This window comes from Hemiscyllium ocellatum, chromosome 5, assembly GCF_020745735.1.
Source record: "Hemiscyllium ocellatum isolate sHemOce1 chromosome 5, sHemOce1.pat.X.cur, whole genome shotgun sequence".
NCBI lineage: Eukaryota > Metazoa > Chordata > Chondrichthyes > Orectolobiformes > Hemiscylliidae > Hemiscyllium > Hemiscyllium ocellatum.
The window spans coordinates 118813776-118838608 of record NC_083405.1 but is presented as its reverse complement, the minus strand read 5'-3'; the positions used below and the strand labels follow the sequence as shown (position 1 = coordinate 118838608).

Below are 24833 nucleotides of genomic sequence, written 5' to 3'. Positions count from 1 at the left end.
CACCAGACAGATTGTTTTGACCGCTTGCCTGCCTGCGCCGTATGAATAGTCCCATTGCAGGATGTGAGCTAATGATTCCACACATACATTGTAAAGCAACTGGCAACCTGCAAAGCGTCGCTTGCACAAAGTTCCCCTTCATTTTTTTTTACAGAAGGCTGGCATTTCATGGTGCTTTCATATTTGGGGCTACACAAAACTGGACGGTAAGGTCTTGCATTTGTTTATCGGGCGAGATTTCACTGCAACGAGATTTTTTGTTTTATTTTCAGAGTGAGTTGGTTATACTGTAACCCGGTGTGGCTTTGAGAAGTATAATGGGTATTTATTTTGTGTCTGGGACGACAGGATGTTTTTGCCTGTAAATATTCCTTTCTCTGTTCAGGTTACTAATTGTACGGCCAGCTCTCCTTATGTTTAAGGCCAGAATCCTGGCAGAGATAATCGTTAGTATGGAAAGCGAAACTAACATATCAAGCCTGTTTCTTTGCTGTTAACTCTTGAGATCATCTTCACCTACAATTCCGATGCCATTCACATTGGCTTGGCACTTGGGATATCGTAGTGTTAATATTTATTGGTGTTGCTATGTCCATAATTTCACAAAAGTTTGGGACTTGGACAAGATGAGTTTTAGTGTCACTCGAATGAAGTCATTTCACTATATACTTTCCGTTTGCTCTTCTCCCCAGCAGGGCCATAGAGGCGCCGTCAATTTAATGTAATTCCTGCTACTTGGCCCCCAGTACCAAATGTCAAGGATTGAAGAAACTTGTTGGTCGTGCAGTTGCACCCGGGTACATCAGTCTGAGAGCAACGGCACGCTGCTGGTGACAAAGGTCCACGAAATGATGACCATCGTCAGCTCGATCCTGGGCAGTGCCTACTGCTCCCTGGTCAGCGGGCACACCATGAACTTACTGCGGCGGGGCTTGGTGCTTTTCACTGTCGGAGTCTTTCTGGCCCTGGTGTTGAACCTGCTGCAGATCCAGAGGCACGTCACCCTGTTCCCTGAAGAGGTCATCGCCACAATCTTCTCTTCGGCCTGGTGGGTGCCACCTTGTTGTGGCACAGCAGCAGGTAAGCGCAGGGGTACTGGGAGGGCCGTGCAGTTTAGGCCCATTACAGTTTGACACTACAAAGTTGTTCAAGAGAATGACGTGTGACAGATTTTGACTTCCATTCAATCAAAGGGCACACTTTATAACTATCAACAAGACCTATCTTAAATTATAATTTTATTTTAAAAAGAATATTACCTCTTGTATTATTGAAACATCAACGAGGCTTGAATTTGGAATACAAATGTTTTGGAAGCCCCGATAGATGTTTTCAGTCTTTTTAAAAAAAAACATGCCAATCCTACTGTGTTCTTGCATTGGACATCTGTCACCAAACCTGATAATCTAATGAGTTGTAAATACTACAGCAGTTACACAAGGAGGTTGAACAGTTCATCCACTTTACTAACACCTTCCACCCCGACCTCAAACTTACCTGGACCGTCTCAGACTCCTCTCTCCCCTTCCTAGGCCTCTCCATTTCAATCTCTGGAGACCGACTCAACACGAACATTTATTATAAACCGACTGACCCTCACAGCTACCTAGACTACACCTTCTCCCACCCTGCCCCCTGTAAAAACGCCATCCTATATTCCCAATTCCTTCGCCACATCTGCTCCCAGGAGGACCAATTCCAATACCGAACAACCCAGATGGCCTCCTTCTTCAAAGACTGCAATTTCCCCTCAGACGTGGTTGATAATGCTCTCCACCGCATCTCCTCCACTTTCCGCTCCTCCTCCCTTGAACCCCGCCCCTCCAATCCCCACAGTGGGGACAGAACCCCACTGGTCCTCACCTACCACCCCACCAACCTCCAGATACATCGTATCATCCTTCGTCATTTCCGCCACCTCCAAACAGACCGCACCCCATTTCCCTCCCCACCCATATCAGCGTTCCGGAAAGATCACTACCTCCGCGACTCCCTTGTCAAATCTACACCCCCCACCAACCCAACCTCCACTCCCGGCACCTTCCCCTGCAACCACAAGAAATGCAAAACTTGCACCCACACCTCCCCCTCACTTCCCTCCAAGACCCCAAGGGATCCTTCCATATCCGTCAGAAATTCACCTGCGGCCTCCTATGCATTGGGGAGATAGGCCACCTACTAGCGGAACGTTTCAGAGAACACTTCTGGGACACCCGCACCAACCAACCCAACCGCCCCATGGCGGAGCACTTTAACTCCCCCTCCCTCTCCGCCAAGGACATGCAAGTCCTTGGCCTCCTCCATCGTCAGACCATGGCAACACGACACCTGGAGGAAGAGCGCCTCATCTTCTGCCTAGGAACCCTCCAACCACAAGGGATGAATGCAGATTTCTCCAGCTTTCTCATTTCTCCTCCCCCCACCTTTTCTCAGTCCCAACCCTCAGACTCAGCACCACCTTCTTGACCTGCAATCTTCTTCCCGGCCTCTCCGCCCCCACCCCCTCTCTGGCCTATCACCCTCACCTTAACCTCCTTCCACCTATGCATTCCCAATGCCCCTCCCCCAAGTCCCTCCTCCCTACCTTTTATCTTAGTCTGCTTGGCACACCCTTCTCATTCCTGAAGAAGGGCTTATGCCTGAATCGTTGATTCTCCTGCCCCTTGGATGATGCCTGACCAGCAGCGCTTTTCCAGCAACACATTTTTAAGCTACAGCAGTTAAACCCATACATCAATAACTTATTATATCTTGAACAGGTACACATCTTTGTTCAACTGCAAGGATGTGTGTTTCTCATTGCTCGTAGTTCAATTCTTTTCTCTCTCCAAACGCAGCAATGTATCAATGTTTTTGTGCTGTGACACTTTAAATCCTCGATACTTTCAGAAATGGATCTCAACTTTGGGGTGAAACTTGCAGTGAAGTAGAAGCAACTCCTAGCATTTAAAATGTGGTTTAATTCGATCAATCCCCAAGCTCCTCTGCAACACAGAAATCTCCCCCCGCCCAAAATAAGGGCATTTTTAAAAGAGGAAGTCAGTTCTTCTTTCAGAAATGATAAAGTATTGCCAATTTCCATGCCTTGAAATGGCAACGAAATGAGACAAGTTGACGTTGAAGTTTTAAAAAACGGTGGGAGGAGGGAGAATGCCAGAGCTTTTAACTTGGTTAATTTATTTTCAAATGTGATATTTGTGTCCCATTCTTGAGGGAGGTTTTTCGCGCCACGTGTCGCTGGATTTGCATAAAACTGCAACAGAGCTGAAGGGGGTGGGGCCCTGCTGTGTAGAATCGCTTTCTGATTGGCTCAGCTAGCAACGGGTGAGCTTGATCGCTTGTTTCTGATTGGTTGCTATGTGCAACATGCCACTTGGCTTTTTAAAATAAAAAAGCAGAATGAAAACAAGGAAATGAGGTGGCAGGAAATTGAGGCTGTCACAAGTTGTTGCAATACTGCTGAGTGCTCAACTGATTGACATAGTGTGTTTTTCCTTCTATTTCACTGATGTTAGCATTCAAGCTGCTTTTAAAAAGGTTCAGCCCAATCTCTCGGCGCAGTGACAAGGAGAGTACTTCTGAAAGGTGGCCTGAAAACATTTGCATTTCATATAATACCTTTCACTACCTCAGGCCTGTACAGCTCACGTGATCGACCTTTGGAGTTTCTGGTGTGACTACTTCTGGTCGATGGGAAACTTCGTGCTGCATTAGTGGTGCTGGAAGAGCACAGCAGTTCAGGCAGTCAGAGAGAGACTGAGGACAGGGTAAAAACAATGACTGCAGATGCTGGAAACCAGATTCTGGATTACTGGTGCTGGAAGAGCACAGCAGTTCAGGCAGCATCCGAGGAGCAGTAAAATCAACATTTCGGGCAAAAGCCCTTCATCAGGAATAAAGGCAGAGAGCCTGAAGCGTGGAGAGATAAGCTAGAGGAGGATGGGGGTGGGGAGAAAGTAGCATAGAGTACAGTGGGGGAGGAGGGTGGAGTGGATAGGTGGAAAAGAAGCTAGGCAGGTAGGACAAGTCATGGGGACAGTGCTGAGCTGGAAGTTTGGAACTGCGGTGAGATGGGGGGAGGGGAAATGAGGAAACTGTTGAAGTCCACATTGATGCCCTGGGGTTGAAGTGTTCCGAGGCAGAAGATGAGGTGTACTTCCTCCAGGTCCGACTTGTCCTACCTGCCTATCTTCTTTTCCACCTATCCACTCCACCCTCCTCCCTGACCTATCACCTTCATCCCCTCCCCCACTCACCTATTGTACTCTATGCTACTTTCTCCCCATCCCCACCTTTCTGTAGCTTCTCTCTCCACGCTTCAGGCTCTCTGGCTTTATTCCTGATGAAGGGCATTTGCCCGAAACGTCGATTTTACTGCTCCTCGGATGCTGCCTGAACTGCTGTGCTCTTCCAGCACCACTAATCCAGAATCTGGTTTCCAGCATCTGCAGTCATTGTTTTTACCTGGGAAACTTCGTGCAACAAGGAACAGAAACTTGCTGGAGAAGCTCTGCAGGTTTGGCAGCATCTGTGGAGAGAAAGTAGAGTCAACTGCTGAAGAAGGGTCACTGGACTGGAAATGTTAGCCTTGGTTTCTCTCCACAGAAGCTGCCAGAGGTGTTGGGGTTCTACAGCAGCTTCTGTTTTAGATCTTCACCGTCCCAGTTCTTTATTTTATTTCAGTGAACTGCATGCATCTTGGTGACTGTTCTCAGTCCTGTCATTTGGAAACAATGTTTGGAACAATGGGCTGTGTTTTTATGAGGGTGAACACTGTTCGTCAAACACTACCCACAGTCATATCTCATTCAATGGCTGAATGGCAAATCTCTGATTCAGCGTTCTGTTGGCCTTACAGATGTAACTTGTTGCTCAATGTCATTAGTTGAGCTCAGCAGTGACATAGCATATTGAAGTTGACGTTATAATTCTTCTATTTTCTAGAGAGGAATGGAAAATGGTTGAGTTACATAATTAGCATGCAAATCAATTAACATTTGGAGGGAAAAGCTTATCCCTAAACAGTAGCCTTTTCTGTCTGATAATGATTATTAAGTTGCCCATCTCCTGCATTTACTTTTTGTTTTTTATTTCCCTGTTAGTAACGTTTTAACAAACTGAAATTTTTATCCTATTCATGTAGTGAAAGGTAAATATTTTACCTTCCAGAAATCTGTAAGTATTTTAAGAAATTCATGACAGCAAGCTTTAAAAATGTCCTTCTGCATAAAGTTTACATTTGCAACTGTTTTAACATGTAATCTTCTCTCAGCTGTGGTAGGTCTGCTGTATCCCTGCATTGACAGCCACCTTGGAGAACCTCACAAGTTCAAAAGAGAGTGGGCAAGTGTTATGAGATGTGTAGCAGTCTTCGTTGGCATCAACCACGCGAGTGCTGTATCCTTCCAATCGTTAATGGAACAAATTCCAGCAGTTTATTTGCTTCCCCCCCAAACTAATGTTAATAATTTTGTGGAACTGCCAAATGAACATCTATTGCTACTTTTTTAGTGTAAGGCAGTGTCTTAATTTTTAAAAGGACAGAAAGTCAATTGAGAAGGAAGTTCTACCTCTCTTTTGCCCCTAACAGAACAGGGGGGTGGCAAGGTGGCTCAGTGGTTAGCACTGCTGCCTCAGCACCAGGGTCCCAGGTTCAATTCCAGCCTCGGGCAACTGTCTGTGTGGAGTTTGCACATTCTCCCTGTGTCTGTGTGGGTTTCCTCCGGGTTCCCCGGTTTCCTCCCATAGCCCAAACATGTGCAGGTCAGGTGAATTGGCCATTGTAAATTGCCCATAATGTTAGCTACATTAGTCAGGGGTAAATGTAGGGGAATGGGTCTGGGTGGATTGCTCTTCGGAGGGTTGGTGTGGACTTGTTGGGCCGAATGGCCTGTTTCCACACTGGAGGGAATGGAATCTAATCTAATCTAATCATTACAACTTGCTAACAGGGAGGTCAAAGTGGTTGAGGGTAATGTGTGCTTACCTGTGAAAGAACCATCAGCCCTACATGTCAAGAAACACAGTGCAAAAAATGAACTTTATAATTTGTCAATGATCATTATTTAAAATGTGGAGAATATGTGGCAGCAATCACTATCCGAAACATCAAAAATTGCTTGTTGGTACCAGACTGAAACATTGCTAAAAAAGATAAAAAATTATACTTTATCATCCTGTACTTACTAGGACTGGCTGTAAGAAACTGACTTCAAAACAGGATACTATATAAATGCTGTACAAATTGGTGTCCTTTTTATTTCTGAGTTTTTCTTGTGTCTTAGTCCTGATTCGAACAAAACCCAAAGTTTTAACTCAGCAGATCTGGCAGCATCTATGGAGAGAAGACAGTTAATGTTTCGGGGTGCCGTGACTTCAGAACTTGATGCTCTGAAGAAGGGTCACTCTGCTTTCTTTCTGTGGGTACTGCCAGAGCTCCTGAGTTTCTCCAGCAATATCTGTTTTTGTTTGTTTCAGATCCCCAGCATCCACAGTCCCTTGTTTTTTTTAGATTACTTACAGTGTGGAAACAAGCCCTTCGGCCATACCCCTACGTTTAACCCTTCACTTAACACTACGAGCAATTTAGCATGGCCAATTCACCTGTGGACTATGGGAGGAAACCGGAGTACCCATAGGAAACCCACGCAGACATGGGGAGCAATGTGCAGTCAGTCACCTGAGGTGGGAATTGAACCCGGGTCTCAGGTGCTGTGAAGCAGTCGTGCTAACCACTGTGCCGCCATTTTGAGGGTCTTATTTATTTAGGAGGCAAAGAATCCATTGGAACTGTTCTCAGAGAGGGAAGCAGTTAGTATTTGGACCAGCATTGATCTCTACACCAACAATAACTTATCGTTATGCAATGTCTTTACTAACATCAAAAGGCACTTCAAAACCTTTTTCTCAATCAGAACTTGGCACTGAGCCATGTAAGGCAATATTCAGTTGGATGACCCAGAGCTTGGTGAAAGATTAACTAAGAAATTTAATTTAACTCAAAAAATATTAAACAGACTAACTAGTTATTGCCCTTATCTGATATATTTAGGTTTTGGCTGAAAAATGCTTTGAGGCAGCATGAAAGACTCTGTATAAATGCAAGTTCTTTACTGCACCCTTGCACCTATGGTAAAGGCACAATAACTTCAGATTATTGTTGTGACAAACAAAAAAAACAGAAATTGTTGGAGAAACTCACCATGCCTATCCATATCTGTGGAGAGAAATCAGTTATCGGTTTTGAGTCCAGCAACCCATCTCCAGAACTGATAACAGCGAGGGAAAGATGGTATTTACGCTGATGACGGGAGAAGGTGGCAGGGAGAAGGAGTGATTGGATGGGTGGCAAGGGTGCCTGGAGGGACAGAAGAGATAGGCAGACAAAGGGATTGTTGATAGTAGGCCTGGAAAGAAGAGAAACTGGATAGGTAATACCAAGGCTTATGTGCAGTTGTTATAGGAGTTGATTGTGCTGAAAGAAACTTGTATCAATATAGGACCAGAGGTATGGAAGTAGTTGATAGACATGGAGGGAGGTGATAGACATGGCATGGGAACGCAGTGGTATGATAACTTGTCAGGCAACTGGAGGCCCAGGCTCACTTTGTGGACAGACTCATGTATTCTGCAAAGTGGTGAGCCAGTCAGCGTTTTGTCTGCCTATTGTGGAGGAAATCACATTTCGACTGCTGAATGGAGTTGACTAGGTTGAGTTAGGAGCAGGTAATTTGCTGCTTCATCTGGAAAGTGTGTCTGGAGCCTTGGATAGGGAGGAGGTAAACAAGCAAGTATTGCACTTTCTGCAGTTGCAGGGGAAGCTGCCCATGGGGGTGAGTGGAAGTGTTGAGAATGGAGGTGGAGTGTCCCAGAGGGAGAGAACTTTGTATAATGCTAACAAGGGAAGGGATGGGAATATGTGTCTGATGGTGACATCCTGCTGGAGGTGGCAGAAATAATGGCAAATTATCCTTTGAACGCAGAGACTATTGGGTGGAAATTGAGGACCAGGGGCCTCTGTTGTTGTGGGAGGGAAGAGAAGAGGTGAGAGCAGAAGTGAGGGAAAAGTGTCAGACACAGCTAAGAACCCTGTCGACCACTGTAGCAGAGAACCTTGGCTGAGGAAAAAAGTTGGCCTTTCTGAGACCCTTTGCAAGCAGGTGGCATCATCAGAACAAATGGGTCGCAGGACTCAAAACATGAGTTCTGTTTCCTCTCCACAGCAGCTGCTGAATATCTCCAGCTCCCCCTGCTTTTGTTTGTTTCAGATGCCCAGCATTGCTGTTCTTTGTTTTATTTTAATGCAGTTGTAAAACTGCTTTGTTCCTTTGATTTTCAGAAAATGCTAAAATAATAATACAGTGTTGTGCACTATGAATTGCTGTTAATTTAGTTACATCATCAAATGATAGTGGCATCCACTACCATCAGTCAGGTTCTTGTTATGTCATTAATAGTGCCCACTCTCTTTAAACACAGGAGAGGTGATTCCAAATTCAGTCGTAATTACCAATCTTCAATGTTTAAAAAAAAGCTTTGTCTTTTAAATGAGCACAAATTCTTTTTTTCCCCTGACAAACAAAATGTGAAGAGTCACCATCTGGAAGGGAAGACAGTTCAGCTAATCCTGATCTCCTAGTGACTCACCAGTTCCACCTCCATCTTCTCTCATTTGTGTTTGGAACTCAACAGTTTGCTAGTCGTAACCTGGTCTTCATGTTGGACTCTCCAAATTCCATCATTTATTTCATTTTAATTTAAGTCATGATTTGACCTATCATTTGCCCTTCAGGACCTAAGTTTGATTTTTGTTTAATTGATTAAGCTCTTTTTCATCATTTAATGTTCAATGTCTGGTTTTAAATCCCATTAGCTTTGTAAAACTAAGGCACTGATTTGAAATTGTCCCTCTTACTTCACTCTCATGGTCCTAGTATTGTATTGGTCAGCCTTACATACAAATCTGTCCAACCAACTCTCTGATGCCTACATCGGGGCAAAGTATTGTAGCTTAATACTGTCAGGGACAATGATAAAGGAGTGGATCAGAAATCAATCCACAAAAAGTTTTTATGTATAACACAAAAACACAGAAAATGAGTGAAAGAGTGAATTGCATTTTCATAGCGCCTACGCAAATAGTCTTTGAAGTACCTTTGAAGTGTAGTCATTGTTGAAATTTGAGAAACACAGCAAATTATATTGACCAAGCTCCCACACATTCAATAATATGACAAAAACCAAATAGTCTTTTTTTGGCAATGTTTATTGAGAGATAAACATAATAAATGACACCAGGACCTAGCAGCCCATTCTTTGTTAAATAGTGTGATGGGATTTTTTAAAATTCACCAGCGAGGTCAGACAGGTTTAATCTCACATCTGGAAGAAGGCACATCCAACCCATTCACTACTGTACTGAATTGTCGGCAAGGTAACAAAAAAACATTGTGGTAGAAGAATGCCAAAACAGCCATAGATTTATACTGGAAGCTAAAGTAAAAATTGCAATCTCTGAGAACTTACTCATTGTAATAAGACAAAAACTGCCTCTTATTCTCACCAAGTATAGCTCCATTTCTTCAACATTTGTAGTTCCACTGCATGTCTCAGAATATGCACTTTATGTCATCAGAGGAATCATTTGATTGAATTCAGGACTTTTAACTTATTGTCAGATTCATGCACATAAGGCTGAAGAATTCAACTGCATTTTGGTGCAGGTGTTATGCATTATTAGGTGCCTTATGAATCTGTTGTATTTTATAATTGAAGGTCACTTGGGTTCTTTCCTTAACACTTGTTTAACCAGAAATTGGACTTTGCCAATAACATGCAATTGTCTTTGACCCTGGCAGCCCTCTCACTGGGTCTGTGGTGGACATTTGATCGCTCTAGAAGTGGATTTGGACTTGGCCTTACAATAGCCTTTGTAGCAACCTTGGTCACTCAACTGTTGGTGTATAATGGCGTTTACCAGTAAGTGCAAAACGTTTGATTTACAATTTTAAGTTGTATGATCCTACTTCCAGTCACACCCTCTACCCCGACCAGAATTGGATGATAGGAATATTTATAAATTTAATAAGTGTCAACATGGAATTTACAGATATCTCCCTGATTATTATCGACCTAGGAGAATGGTCTTGGAAAGTACGAAAAGCACTCTCCGTAAGAAAATATTTAAATTTCTTCCCCTTTAAACGTGGTGTTCAAAGTGGAGGAAAAGCACTGGGGATCCCAAATGTGAAAATCAGCCAAGGTTGGCATTTGGATTCAGTTCTGGTGCTGTGTTGAACCTGATCAATACTGCAACGATACACTTTCAACCATCCTGGGGCTTATTTGTTGGAAGTTATGATATCACAAAGGTCCGTGAGGTTTTGTACAATAGTAATTCAGTTTTCTTTGAGTTTCTTTTATCACTACTTGTAAAAATAACCTTGTTTTTGGAATACTTCATTAAGGTCATGTTAAGTTGCAACATCCACATAATGTTTTCCTCCCATATCTATTATGAAATTCATCCACTTACTACTCCCCCCTCCTCCCACTCCTCCCGCTCCTCATCCATTCGTTGGTATATGTCATGCCCAATCCTGTCAAGTGCTTGAGCAGTTGGATATTAGTACCTCATGAAGTCTGTCTAACCATTTCACAATTAATTAGGTGGATATTTCTCTTTACTCCTCGTTTCACATTACCACATGGACAGGGTTGCCACTCTTTTGTGGAGAGTGAAGATGCTGACTGCTAAACCATGGAGAGGCGCAAGAAGCGAGGCATAGCCAATTGCTAAGTAGACAATAGACAATATGTCACGGAGCTCGTAGCAGTGGAATAAGGTGCTAAAACACCTTATTCTGGTGAGCTACCTGTGTCAGCAAGAGTGGTGATGGGGGCATTGCAATGAACCTGTGATTCTCAGTGTCTCTCTCCTGTATGGGTCGCTATCTGTGAGCCTGATATCCCCACCCCACTCTTTAGGAAGGGCATAGTTCAGTGGTAAGCATTGCTGCCTCATAGCATCAGGGACACAGTTTCGATTTCCCCCTTGGCTGACCGTCTGGATGGAGTCTGCTTATTCTCCCTGTGTCTGCATGGGTTTCTTCTCACAGTCCAAAGATGTGCAGGTCAGGTAGATTGGCCTTGCTAAATAGCCCAAAATGTCCAGGGATGTGCAGTCTAGTTAAATTACCCGTGGGAAATGCGGGGTTACAGGGATAGGGAAGGTAGGGGGTGGATTTGGATGGGATGCTCTTCAGAGGGTTGGTGTGGACTCAATGGGCCGAATGGCCTGGTTCCACTCTGTAGGGATTCTATGATTGAGTACAGAGAGCTGTGATGTCTTGCACATTCATAGATCTACATCGTGGAGAATGTTGACCCTGACGTTGGCGGTTGAGATGCCTGGATGTTTGTTATGATGTGGAGCTACAGGTGTTGGACTGGGGTGGAAAAAGTTAAAAATCACACAACGCCAGCTTGTACTTTCACATAAACCTGTTGAACTATAACCTGGTATTATGTGATTATTAAAGATATTTGTTGCCAGAGCCCATGGGAGAAAAGTGGAATTTATAGAATGCTGCTGAGCACTGTTGTAATTTTGGCAAGTAGAGGTGACCTATGATCAGCCATTGTGCAGTGCAGAGACAGGGACTGTGGGTGTGCATTTTATGATTGATGAAGACCTGGTCCCAGAATCACTCACCTCTGAAGGATAAAAACATCAGCTGGATCAATAGTACGGTGAATATTCATGCATCAAGCCTGGAAATAAGGGACGTATGTTTCATTGTTGATCTAGGTACACCTCACCAGATTTCCTGTACATTCGCTCTTGGCTGCCATGTATATTTTTCTCCGGAGGAGTGACTGTTGGAAATATCGGAAGACAGCTGGCCATGGTAAGTTGTCTCTTTGAAACTGAATCTGATCATTCTCATCTGTGCAAGTGTCTAAAGTTGCCAATTTTCCGGGTTTACTCTTGTTAAGCATTTTAGAATGTTTTACTACATTAACAGAGCCGGGAAAAGAAAGACCTGTTGTGTTTATCTAGCACCCTTCACAATTACCAAATCTCCAAGTGCTTTGCAACTAGCTGAGTGCTTTTAGACCATAAGACATTGGTGTCAAATTAGGCCATTCAGCCCATCGAATGTGTTACAACGTTTAATCGTGGCTGATGTTTCTTATCCCTAGTCTCCTGCCTTCTCAAGGTTTAATTCCCATCTTCATTAATAATCTCTCTATCTCCATCTACAAAGTGCTGTCTCTGTTGTAATGGAAAATATTTTCACACAGCAGAATCCCATGACCAGCAACAAAGTATTGACCAGATAATCTGGTTTTGGTGATTTGGTTGAGGGATAATTAACACTACAACATTTAGGGATAACTCCCCGGGACTTCATTTTCATAGATTGCTACAGCGTAGAAAAGACCCTTTGGCCTATCGGGTCTGCACTGCCATAATTGCCACTAAAAGTGTGCCATTCCCAATTTCCTGCATTTGTCGTCCCATATCCTTGAATGTTATGATATTTAAAGTAATTATCCAGATTGTTTTAAAGGTTGTAGGGTTTCCAGCCTCCACTACCTTGCCAGGCATTTCAGACGCCCACCTCCCGCGAAGTGAAAGTGTTTTTTCCCAAATATTCTCTGAATCTCCTGCCCCTTACCCTAAATCTATGCTCTCTAAAACTATGATTGATCCCCCCAACCAAGGGGAAGAGCTGCTGTTTATTCACCCAGTCCATGCCCCTCATAATCTTAAATGCCTCAATCATGTCCTCCCCCCTCAGCCTTCTGTGTTCCAAAGAAAACAATCCAAGTCCCTCTGGCATCTCCTGATAGATCATTCACACTCACCCGAGAAGGTAGATAGGGCTCTCTCACCTGCAAGACAGCACCCCCTATGGTGCAACACTTGGTGCTGCATTGTAGCATCAGTATTGAAATTTGTGTTCAAGCTCTGGTGTGAGACTTGAGTCAGATTGTGAGTCTCCACTGAGCCATGGCTGAAACACCACACCCTCTCGAAGTACAAGTTGTTATTGATTGTTCCTGTTTGGCAGAAGTACTAAGGCTTCCAGAACCGTGAGAAGTAATAGGGTTAGTACAAAAGGTTAGCCATGATCTAATTGTAGGGCACAATGGGCTGAATGGCCTCCCATTCCAAGATGTAGGATGGGAAAAAAATTGTGTTTGTAAGAGCTGCTTTTTTGAGGTAATTTCGGTGTTGGAGTGGATTTCCTCAAATTTTTTGGAACTGTAATTTACTGTTTTACAAGCTATAATTTGGAGATGCCGGTGTTGGACTGGGGTGTACAAAGTTAAAAATCGCACAACACCAGGTTATAGTCCAACAGGTTTAATTGGAAGCACTAGCTTTCGGAGCTCCGCCCCTTCATCAGAAGGAGCAGCACTCTGAAAGCTAGTGCTTTCAATTAAACCTGTTGGACTATAACCTGGTGTTGTATGATTTTTAACTTTGTTTTACAAGCTGTTGCATTGTTTGGAACTGAGGACAAAAAAAGAGATTAAAACAACGCCACTTTAAAAAATGAGGAAGAGGGAGCAAGCGGTTAACACGTGGAAGCTGTGAACCTGCACAGCTGTCTGACCAGGCCATGAACCTTCATAGCTGACTGCATCTGCTGTTAGTTTCAAGTATCTCTGGACATTGGAGTTAGTTCTAAGAGAAATAAACAAACAGTGAGATTCGCAGCTGCCCTTGAAGAAACCTGTACAGGGACCTCACAGCAGGGTGGCTTTTAGGGTGAGAGAGGAAAGGTTTAAAAGGGACCTAAAGGGTAACATTTTCACGCAGAGGGTGGTACGTGTATGGAATGAGCTGCCAGAGGAAGTAGTGGAGGCTGGTACAAATTACAGCATCTAAAAGGCATCCGGATGGGTATGTGAATAGGAAGGGTTTAGAGGGTTATAGGCCAAATGCTGGCAAATGGGATGACCTTAATTTTAGGATATCTTGGCGGCATAGACAAGTTGGGCCAAAGAGTTTGTTTCCGCGCTGTATTTCTCTGTGAAGCTAAGTCCCCATGATCCTATGTACATTTTGAATGTTGTGTACTGCCGCAGAGTTCCTCTTCAATGTGACGCTGTCTTTATGTTGCATTATTGTCACCATTACCTGCCGTGACTTGGCTGACAGTGATGTCATATAAACAAGGCAGCGCTACGATATAAGGAGCAGCTTGGAAGAGGCTATGTCAAAAGTACAGTGTGCCCAGCAAGGAATGTAAACAACCAGCAACCGTGCCAGTCCTGGCTATTCTGTATATTTTTGGTTTCCCTATTTACTCAGGCAGAGGGGGCAGCCTACCTGTAATATCTGCCTTGCTGCTCTGTGTTAATCTTCCTTGAAAAGTATCACAAATCCTTTTCAAAATTGGCTTTCTAAAACCACCATGTTGCCGAGTGTTGGATGTCTGGGACCTTTAATCGCTAGTGACAAGGTGGAAATGAGCCAACAAGGGCTGAGCTCCAACTTCATCAAGCCTTCCAGTGTAGGGTGGCACAGTGGTTAGCACTGATGCCTCACAGCGCCAGGGTTCCAGGTTCGATTCCAGCCTCAGGTGACTGTCTGTGTGGGGATTGCACATTCTCCCTATTTCTGCGTGGGTTTCCTCCCACAGTCCAAAGATGTGTAGGTTAGGTGAATTGGCCGTGCTAAATTGCCCATTGTGTTCAGGGAAGTGTTGAGTAGATGCACTAGTCATGGGAAATGTAGGGTTATAGCTTAACTGGATGGGAGAATACTCTTTGGACAGTCGATCTGGACTTGTTGGGACAAATGGCCTGTTTCCACACTCTTGGTGTTCTATGGTTCTATAAAACTAGGCTATTCAGCCCATCTTGTCTGTACTTGTCCTTTGAAAGAATTGTCCAATTAGTCTCCACTTACCTGCCTTCTTTTCATAGTCTTGCAAAGTTATTTTTTCAAGTATATATCCAGCTGGACATGAAATGAAGCAACTAAGAGAGGACTTAAAAGACAAGATGGTAATTGTATAGAATTGGTAAAATGTGCCTTGTGGGACAAGAGGAATAAAGTTTCCCCACAAAGACTGATTATCGCATTGATGTACTGACAAGCGATGCTTATCAGTATCAGATCAGAAAGTTGCAGGGAATCTGCTGCGGAATGTCTGGCATGATTCCTTACTATGGTTACATTCTTACAAATGTTTGAACAGAGCAAAGCAACCAAAATCTGTGGAATCATTCCATAAGCATTGTGCTTTTGTCATGCTAGGGAATGTCTTTAGGTGTTTTTTGAGAACCACTTGCATTACACAGCACTCCTTGTAATTTCAGGATGTCTCAAATTGCTGTACAGTTGAGGTTAGTAGTTTTAGATTAGATTCCCTACAAAATGGAAACAGGCCCTTTCTACCCAACAAGTCCACACCAACCCTCCAAAAGGTAACCAATCCAGACCCATTCCCCTGCCCCTGACTTATGCATCTAACACTGGGCAATTTAGCTTTGGCCAATTTACCTGACCTGCACAACTTTGGACTGTGGGAGGAAACCGGAGCATCCAGAGGAAACCCATGTAGACATGGGGAGAATGTGCAAACTCCACACAGACAGTCGTTCGAGGCTGGAATCAAACGCGGGTCCTTGGCACTGTGAGGCAGCAATGCTAAAATGGTGATTATTGTAATGCAAAGAATGTGACAGCCAATAAGTGGAAAACACAGTCTCTAAGAAATCAATGAGATGTATAATGGATAGCTTTTTCATTTGTTGAGATTGTTTGAGGAGAAAATAACTTTGCTCTTCTACAAAAATCATGTCATAAATCTTGTATACTCACCTAAGGAACGTAAACAAAGCTTTGGTTCAAAGCCCGTTACCATAAAGTAGGTGAAGCATTATTTTGAGCTTAACTCTTAGAGTGGGACTGGAACCTAGAACCTCATGACTCAGAAGCAAGAGTGCTCCCAACTGACCCACTCCCAACTCTTATTCAGGGAAAAGGTCTCCTGTGACTTTATTCCAAAGACCACCTCGGGTTATCAGCTGACTGAGTCATACACCAGGAAAACAGACTCTTCGGTTCAACCAGTCCATGCTGAACAAAATCCCAAACTAAACTAGTCCCACCTGCCTGCTCCTGGACTATATCCCTCCAGACCTTTCTTTCCCATGTATTTATCTAAATGTTTTAATTGTACCCACATTCACCACCTCCTCAGGAGGTTCATTCTACATGCAAACCACCCTCTGTGCAAAACAGTTTCTCTCATGTCTTTATAAATCTCTCTCCATTTCCCCTTAAAAATGTGCCCCAGTCTTTAAATCTCCCATCCTAGGACAAGACAACCACCATTAACTCTATCTATACCTCTCATTATTTTCTAAACTTCTATCAGGTTGTCTCTCAACCTCTTCCGCTAGAGTTAAAAAGTCCCAGCCTTTCTTTATAACTCAGACTTTCCATTCCCGACAACATCTTGGTAAATCTCTTCTGACGCCTCTCCAGCTTAATAACATCCTTCCTATAACTGGGTGAACTGGACTGGATGCAATATTCCAGAAGAAGCCTCATCATTGTCCTGTACAACCTCAACATGATTTCCCAACTCCTTTACTCAAAGGTCTGAGCAATGAAGGTAAGGATGCCAAAAGCCTTTTTAACCAACCTGTCTATATGTGAAGTAAACTTCAAAGAACAGTGTACCTGAACCCCTAGGTCCCTCTGCTCTACATCACGACTGAAGGCCCTAACATTAAGTCATGTTAAGCTGATTCTCAGTCTTGTTTAAATAGATGTTTGATTTGTTTAAGTCAAATCCTTAATTTACAGCACACACATTTCACTGCAACCAACCAAATGAAGGTTTGAAATAAAACTGCTGACAACTGCACAATATATTTTTAGATAACGTTTGTCAAAGGCACTGTATCGGAGTTCCTGCCTGCCCTTGTGAAACTTGCCAAGTGCAGCAATTGTTAAATCATCCAAAGCAAATACTTTTCCATTTTACTTTCAATCACAAAAGCAAGCCTCAGAAATAAAATTTCAAACACAGATGTTGAGTCGTATAGCACAAAAACTGACCCTTCGATCCAACCAGTCCATGCCAACCATAATACCAAACTAAAACTAGTCCCAACTGCCTGCTCCTGGACAATATCTCTCCAAACCTCTCCTGTTCGTGTAACTATCCAAATGTCTTGTAAATGTTGTAATTGTAGCTACATCCACCACATCTTCAGGAAGTTCATCCCACACACAAACTACCCTCTGTGTAAAACAAAATTGCCTTTCATGACTTTTTTAAATCTCTCTCCTCTCACCTTAAAAAATACGCCCCCTAGTCTTGAAATGGAGCATGACTGCTTGTCAAATTCATGAGCTTCATGGATTTCTTTGGCCTTGTACAATGATTCAATAATTCACTGCGACAGGAGATTACACTGCGCAAAGAATCATAGAATAGAATCACTACAGTATGGAAGCAGGCCATTCGGCCCATCAAGTATCCACCAATCCTCCGAAAAGCAGGAATCCCCCCTCCCAGACCTACCCCCTACCCTATTCCTGTAACCCTGCATTTCCTGCAGTCTATCCACCTAACCTGCTCATCTTTGGACTGTGGGCAGAAACCCACACATTCAGAGGGAGAATATGCCAACTCCACACAGACAGTTACCCGAGGGTGGAATTAAACTCAGGACTCTGACACTGTGAAGAGCAGTCCTAATCACTGAGCCATCATGCTGCTTGGGAGAGCATGTAGTCCTTTGACCTTTTCTCCCATTCTCCATAAGACATAGGAGCAGAAATTAGGCTATTCAGCACATCAAGTCTCTCCATCATTCAATCATGGCTGATAAGTTTCTCATCCCTATTCTTCCACTTTCTCCTCATAACCCTTGATTCTCAGGAACCTATCTATTTCAGTCTTAAATATACTCAATGACCTGGCCTCCACAGCTTTCTGTGGCAATGAATTCCAGAGATCCACCACTCTCTGGGTGAAGAAGTTTCTCCTTATCTCCATTCTAAAAGGTCTTCCTTTTACTCTGAGGCTGTGCTCTCAGGTCGTAGCCTGTCCTACCAATGGAAACATCTTCCCAACATCTACTCTGTCCAAGCCATTCAGTATTCTGTAGGTTACAATTAGATCCCCGTCATCTTTCTAAACTTCATTGAGTATAAACCCAGAATCCTCAACATTCCTCATATCTCCAGGTTTTCATTCCTGGGACCATTCTCATGAACCTCTTCTGAACACACTCCAGGGCCAGTACATTCTTTCTGTGATATGGGATCCAAATTGTACACAATGCTCCAAATGTGGTCTGACTGGAGCCTTGTAGATCCTCAGAAGTACATCCCTGCTTTTATGTTCAAGTCCTATCAAAATAAATGCCATCATTGCATTTGCCTTCCCAACTACTGACTCAACCTGCAAGTTGACCTTGAGAGAAGCGTAAAAATGTGTTGCTGGAAAAGTGCAGCAGGTCAGGCAGCATCAAAGGAGAAGGAGAATCGATGTTTCGGGCATAAGCCCTTCTTCAGGAATGGCTTATGCCCGAAAAGTCGATTCTCCTGCTCCTTTGATGCTGCCTGACCTGCTGCACTTTTCCAGCAACACGTTTTTAAGCTCTGAACCCCAGCATCTGCAGTCCTCACTTTCTCCTACCTTGAGAGAACCCTGGACTAGAACTCCCAAGTCTCTTTACGCTTCAGACTTATAAATTTTATCCCCATTTAGAAAATAGTTCATGCCTCTATTCTTTGTACCAAAGTGCATGACCTCACACTTTCCCACGTTGTACTCCCTCTGCCACTTCTTTGCCCAATCTCCTAACCTGTCCAAATCCTTCTGCAGCCTCCCCACCTCTACAATGCTATCTGTCCCTCTACTTACCTTTGCATTGCCTGCAAACATAGCCAGAACAGTCTCAGTTCCTTCATCTAGATCATTAATGTATAAAGTGAAAAGTTGTGCTCCCAACATTGAGACTTGCGGAACACCACTTGCCACTGGCTGCCATCCTGAGAAGGACCCTTTGATCCTCATTCTTATAGAAGCCAAGCTTCTATCCATGCTGGCACCTTGCCTCTGACACCATGGGCCCTTATCTTACTCAGTAGCCTCCTGTGTGGCACCTAGCCAAATGTCTTCTAGAAGTTCATGTCGCTAACATCCATTAGCTATTCTTTGTCTAATCTGCTCGTTATTTCCTCAGATAATTCTAGCAGATTTGTCAGGCGTGACCTCCCCTTGATGAAACCATTTTCATGGCCAGTCTGTGACTGTATTCCATAACTTTTGCCCCAGATCCCTCAATACCTAGGTCTAACCTAAACTTGTCCATCTCTGTTTTGAAATTAACATTTGATCAAATACCAATTGTCATTTACTGAAAAGTGTCAAACCTCCAAGATTGTTTACTCAAAGATGTGTTGCCTCATTTTACTCCTGAATTTGTACTCTACCCCACCACTCAGCCTAGATTCATGGATTAATGGAAACAGGGTGGATTGGGAGAAACTATCTGTTCCTCAATATCTTTTAAATTTCAGTCAAATCACTCCTTGACGATCGTAATTCCAGAAAATGTAACCCCAGCTTGTTTATTCTCACCACATAACTATATTAGTTTTATTTATTCATCATCCCCATTCCGTGTAAAATGGAATAGTTTATAACTGCATTGAACACCTAAGAGAGAATAAAAAAAGGACCTAAGATCACACAATAGTTATCAGTTTACATTTCTGTTAAGAGTTGAATTGAGGAAGGAGCTCTTCCATCCTGAACTCCAGTCAAGTTCACACGGCTAAGGTCAGACTCTAAGGAACCACTTTGTTCTTGTAGGCAACCACTGATAGAGGTTGTAACTGAAGGTCCAATTTCTGTACAAGCAAACTCAAGAGATTTTGGAAACTCGTTCAAGAAGGCTGTTAGAGGTCTTTAGCTCTTGCATTTCTAGAAAAGTAAGAAGGTGTTGCAGGCTTGTTTCAGCATCTTGTTAATGTTTTTATGAAGTGTATCGTAGCAGGCAGGTTTTATAATGAAAAGATTTCATAGTCAGTGGCATTTTAATCATATGATCATGGATACAGAGCGGGATCTAATTGATCACCTTTCGTAGTTATGAAGTACATTCAATAATGCAGCCAAAGACCATTGATACAGTAATGGTTAGAGCCACAAAAGGTAGAATGGAGAGGAGTGGGTGGATAGACAGCTCTAATATTGCTCTGTTGTTGTTATTATTTTTTCAAACTTTATTTGTAACTTTCACAATCTGTATATAATATTTAACTTCCAGGAATAAATCTTGTCTTGCCTATACAGGGATATAAATATGACAGACTTTTAAAAATGGACTCAGAGGGACGATGAGATGGCTGCCAAGTGATCAGCTGATTTGGTCAGCGAGTTTATGCAGTTGTACAGCAAAAGGCCAGTTACCCAAACCCCACTGCTCCCACCAGACCTGCACAATCTACTGGAATGTCATTGAGCTGCCTTTGTCAGGCCCTCAGGGTTAGCAAAGCAAGTGAACATACTGGAGCCTTGAAAACTTATAATCCCAGCATGCACAGTCAGAGAATTCCAAATTGCAGTTTTTCTTTCATTGCAAAAGGGCTGACTGATTTCCCTCTTGAACCATCTCGCTTCTAGTTTAAAGACCTACATTTATACAGCAGCTTATCATGATCTCATTTCATCACCTTCCAACCAATAAAATACTTGCTGTCATAATAGAAAATGCAATCTCCTCTAATGACCCTGCCCCTTGTCCCAGTTTACACAAAGCCAGCTTCCATGCACAACAATGAAATGATGACCTGGCAATCTGTTCTTTCTGATGTTGGTTGAAGACACGGGGGAGCATCCCCGAGGATGTTTTTATGTCCTTTTGAGAGACAGCTGGGGATGTCAATTTAACCTCCTATCCAAAAGCTGGCACATCTTAACAGTGCAGCTCTCCCTCAGTACACAATGGAGTGTCACCTTCGATTTCTGAGCTCAGGTCTTTGGAGTGAAAGACCTAACCAACTGAGCCACAGATGAAAAAGTGTCCCCTGTTTTTAGTCATTGTCATAGAAGGAAATAGTCTTCTGTATTTCTGCTTTCGCATTCTGTAACAATTTTAATCACAGGATCCTATAATGGATTCAGACTTTTATTTATATAACAACTAAAATGTCCCATGGCGATTTACAGCAGCAGTATTCATCAGTGGTTGACGCTAAGGCATACAAGGTGACAGTCAGGCAGATAAGTCAAAGTTAAGGGTTTTATAAGGGAGAAAGACAGAGGGGGAGTTTTGACGATTGTATTCCAGGGTTCCTAGTCGCGACAACTGAATGAATGAATCACACCATGCAAGCTGTCTCCCTAAAGATGTAGGACAGATATTTTCCCGTGTTTTTTTTAAGTACTGCTCAGAAGAAATAATCAGGGTGACCTTATAGAGGTTTGTAAAATCATGAGGGGCATAAATAAGGTGAATTGCTAAGGTCTTTTCCCCAGAGTAGGGGAGTCCGAGACTAGAGAGCATATATTTAAGATGAGAGGGGTAAGATTTAAAAGGGACCGGAGGGGCAACGTTTTCTCACAGAGAGTGATGAGTGTATGGAACGAGCTGCCAGAGGAAGTGATGAAGTTGAGTACAATTACAACATTTAAAAGGCATTTGGACAGATACATGGATAAGAAAGGTTGAGAGGGATATGGGCCAAATGCAGGCAAACCTGACCAGTTCAGTGAAGGAAATCTGGTCAGTATGGACAAGTTGGGCTGAAGGGTCTGTTCCAGTGCTGTATGACTCTTATCTAAAAAGATAAATCTTCAGTCTGAAGGCAAAATGTTTATATTTCAGATTTGCAACTCCCACTCTTCATCTTACATTTAATGATTCATATTTCCAATTTTCAAATTTCTGAATATAAAAATAATTATTTTTAACAAATCTAACACCATGTGCCTTCCTGAGTCTGCCTTGTCTCAGTTGTAGAGTCATTGGCTAAGTAGGCCAGCAATTGTCATCCATTCTTAATTACCCTGGCAAATCTGGTGGTGTGATGGCCAGTGATCATGAAAGGTGCTATGTAAATGCAAGTCTTTTATTTTCTTTTCCACATTTCAGCAGAATGTTGCAAGAGAGAAAATGATTGAAGAATTCTTTTGAGGGAATGAGATGAAGTCAATAAAGTGGAAGAGGCTTGTTTGGGATATAAACACTAGTTAGGTTGAATGACTTATTTGTCAATGTAAATTCTATGTCATTATTAGTGTCAAATTATAAATTGCAAAATAAGAAAATTGATAAGAATAGGCCGTCAAATACAAGAATGGCCAGATGTGAAGAAGAGAGCCACACCTGAATCATCTAATCTGTTTCTCAGTTTCACACCCACTGTACATTTTTTCCCTAATATTTGTTTTGAAATGCTAAATGCCTCTCTAACCTCATGTGGAAATCTGTGTGTGGTGTTTTTATCCTGATTTGCCCCTTTTCTGTTTTCATAGGGAGTTTCTGAAATTGCACACAAGGATTGCCTTGAGAAGATGCACAAGGATTGAGTGTTAGCCATGAGGAGTGATAACGGTGCCAATGTAGATAACTTCGTGTGGGAGTGCACATATATACACCAGGGAGATGAGTAGGTGCTATATATGGTGGAAGATGTGATTACTGCATGATATTCATAAAAGGGAAAATTTTGCAATCTGTGATTGCCTTTGTACAATTCATTTGTTTCTCAACATTGAAGATATTTCTGTTGCAACCTGTACATACCAGGTCTTCTAAGTGTAATCATTTAGTCTGTGTATGAACTGCAATGCCATTACTCTGTTGCTACAGCAGACCTAAGTAGCAAGTATTAGATCTGCTTGATGAAAGTGCAATGTTCACCGTACCTGAGTCTCGTTGTCTAATTGTACCCTATTTAATTTCCTATCTTTGATTCATTTGTACAACATACAGGTGTGTGTGTGTGTGTTGGGGAAGGGATGGAGGGGGCCAATCTCTTTGTGTAGCATGGTGATAGAATGGAAACAAAGAGATGTTCTGTCTTTTTTTTCCCCCTCCAGCCTGTTATTCAGTCCCTGCGAGTGATGATAATGTTCATCAGAATTTAGCTGCTGTGTCACAGTGTGTATTTGTACAGTGGAGATATATAATCGTAAGGGATGTACATAGTGCTGAACAGAAAGAAGTGAACTCTCTCTCTCCCTCGAGCTCGAAATCTCCACTTGAACCTATATTGAAATAGTCACACAGTGAAGCTGCGCTTTTCCACTTGACCAATGCAGTGCAATATGTCAGTGACAGAATACTTCCATTGCTTTGGGCTTCGTCAGTCTGGATCTGTCTCTGCTGCGAGAGTGAAGTGATTTTATTTTGTTTGGTTTTTGCAGTGTTAGTGTTTCCGATATGAACCAATCAGCTCACTTTCTCACATGTCGATAAGATAATTTACCTGATTTTTGTAAACGAAATGTACACATTCAGTTTAAATGTGTTTGAGTTTTTTTTTCTCCTTTCACTGTTCCCAATAAAAAATGTACAGTAATTGTCAAATGGCTACATTTTCTAAAATGAAAAGCAGCAACTGAAATTGCCAGTCATCTGAAAACTTTCGAGCACGGTTGACATGAAAGCAAAGATTTTTAACCAGCACCATAAGTTCTGGAAGTCTTGTAAATTAAACGTGGTAGGCGTGCTTTCCAAAATTGACACACTCAGGTTTCTGAGCGAGAAGGCTGTGGGTGCAAGCTGCACTTCACAATTGGAATATTTAATCATAACAAGGTGGTTCTCAAAGAGGTCCATAGACCCAGAGGTCAGCAAGGTGCTTTTGAAGGGTCCACTAGAGATAACAGGCAAATGTGTAGAATGCGGGTAATACACAAACCACCTACTCCATCTCACAGTAAAGAATTGTTTTAATTGCTCTAAATGTCACATAACCCCTTCAATTCAGCCAGTGCCCAATTACGGCGTTCTGCCATTAATCACATTGTAACACCTTTCTACGTCCCTCAGGCAAGGCACAATCTGAAACCTTATCACCAGCAACAAGTTTCCCATACATTAAATCGAACAAAAGTAATAAAACTTTACCTTTAATTGTTACTGGAGAGAACAGATACTTGAGTTTTAGAGGTGTATGTGCAATTTTAAAAACATGGGAGTTACAACAGACAATCCTTCAAAATACCAACATTGGGAAGCCCTATTAATCAATAACCATATGATAAAGGAGACTCCAGGTGAAAGTGATCATAATATGGCAAGAATTCAGTATGGGGGAGAGCAGTGTGTGTCTTAGAGTAACGGCTCAGACTTATTCAGAGATGTTACTACCTAGCTCTGAAGCAGGTGGAACTTAGGTCACCTCCTCAAAGATAGGGACATTACCAGTAAAGCTAGCATTGGTCATGGAGTCATACAGCACAAAAACAGACCCTTCAGTCCAACCCGTCCACCCCAACCAAATTTCCCAAACCAAATTAATTCCGTTTGCCTACACTTGACCTATATCCTTCTAAACCTTTCCTATTCATGTACCTGTCCGAACATCTCTTAAATGTTGTAACTATATATGCATCTATCACTCCCCATAACAGTTCATTCCACATGAGAACCATTCTTCGTGTGAAAAAATTGCCTCTCAGGTCCCTTTTAAATCTTTCTCCTCTCACTTTAAAATTATGCCCCCTAGTCTGAACTCTCTCAGCCGAGGGAAAAGACCTGTGCTGTTCACCTTATCTCATGATTTTGTAATCTCTAGAAGGTCATCTCTCTGTATCCTACACTCT

At 42.7% G+C, this 24833-nt stretch overlaps 1 protein-coding gene across 2 annotated transcripts; it reads left to right on the top strand.

Moving 5' to 3' along the window:
* insig1 (insulin induced gene 1) lies at positions 1-23592 on the top strand. Of its 2 annotated transcripts, none has more exons than XM_060825618.1 (6): positions 1-206; positions 693-1080; positions 5273-5397; positions 9812-9978; positions 11810-11909; positions 22536-23592. In XM_060825618.1, the coding sequence occupies exons 2-6, from the start codon at positions 753-755 to the stop codon at positions 22587-22589; spliced, it is 774 nt and encodes a 257-aa protein (XP_060681601.1). In that variant the 5' UTR covers positions 1-206; positions 693-752; the 3' UTR covers positions 22590-23592. The 2 variants fall into 2 exon arrangements, with proteins under 2 accessions (XP_060681601.1, XP_060681600.1); XM_060825617.1 differs by having other exon boundaries at positions 2-206; positions 696-1080.
* Positions 23593-24833: the final 1241 nt, after the last annotated feature.

Excerpts from the sequence above, each read along its gene's own strand:
- insig1 (XM_060825618.1), top strand. The coding sequence starts at position 753 with ATGTCAAGGATTGAAGAAACTTGTTGGTCGTGCAGTTGCACCCGGGTA. Across the intron at positions 5,398-9,811 it reads GCATCAACCACGCGAGTGCT|AAATTGGACTTTGCCAATAA; the intron begins GTATCCTTCCAA and ends TTGTTTAACCAG. Across the intron at positions 11,910-22,535 it reads TCGGAAGACAGCTGGCCATG|GGAGTTTCTGAAATTGCACA; the intron begins GTAAGTTGTCTC and ends CTGTTTTCATAG.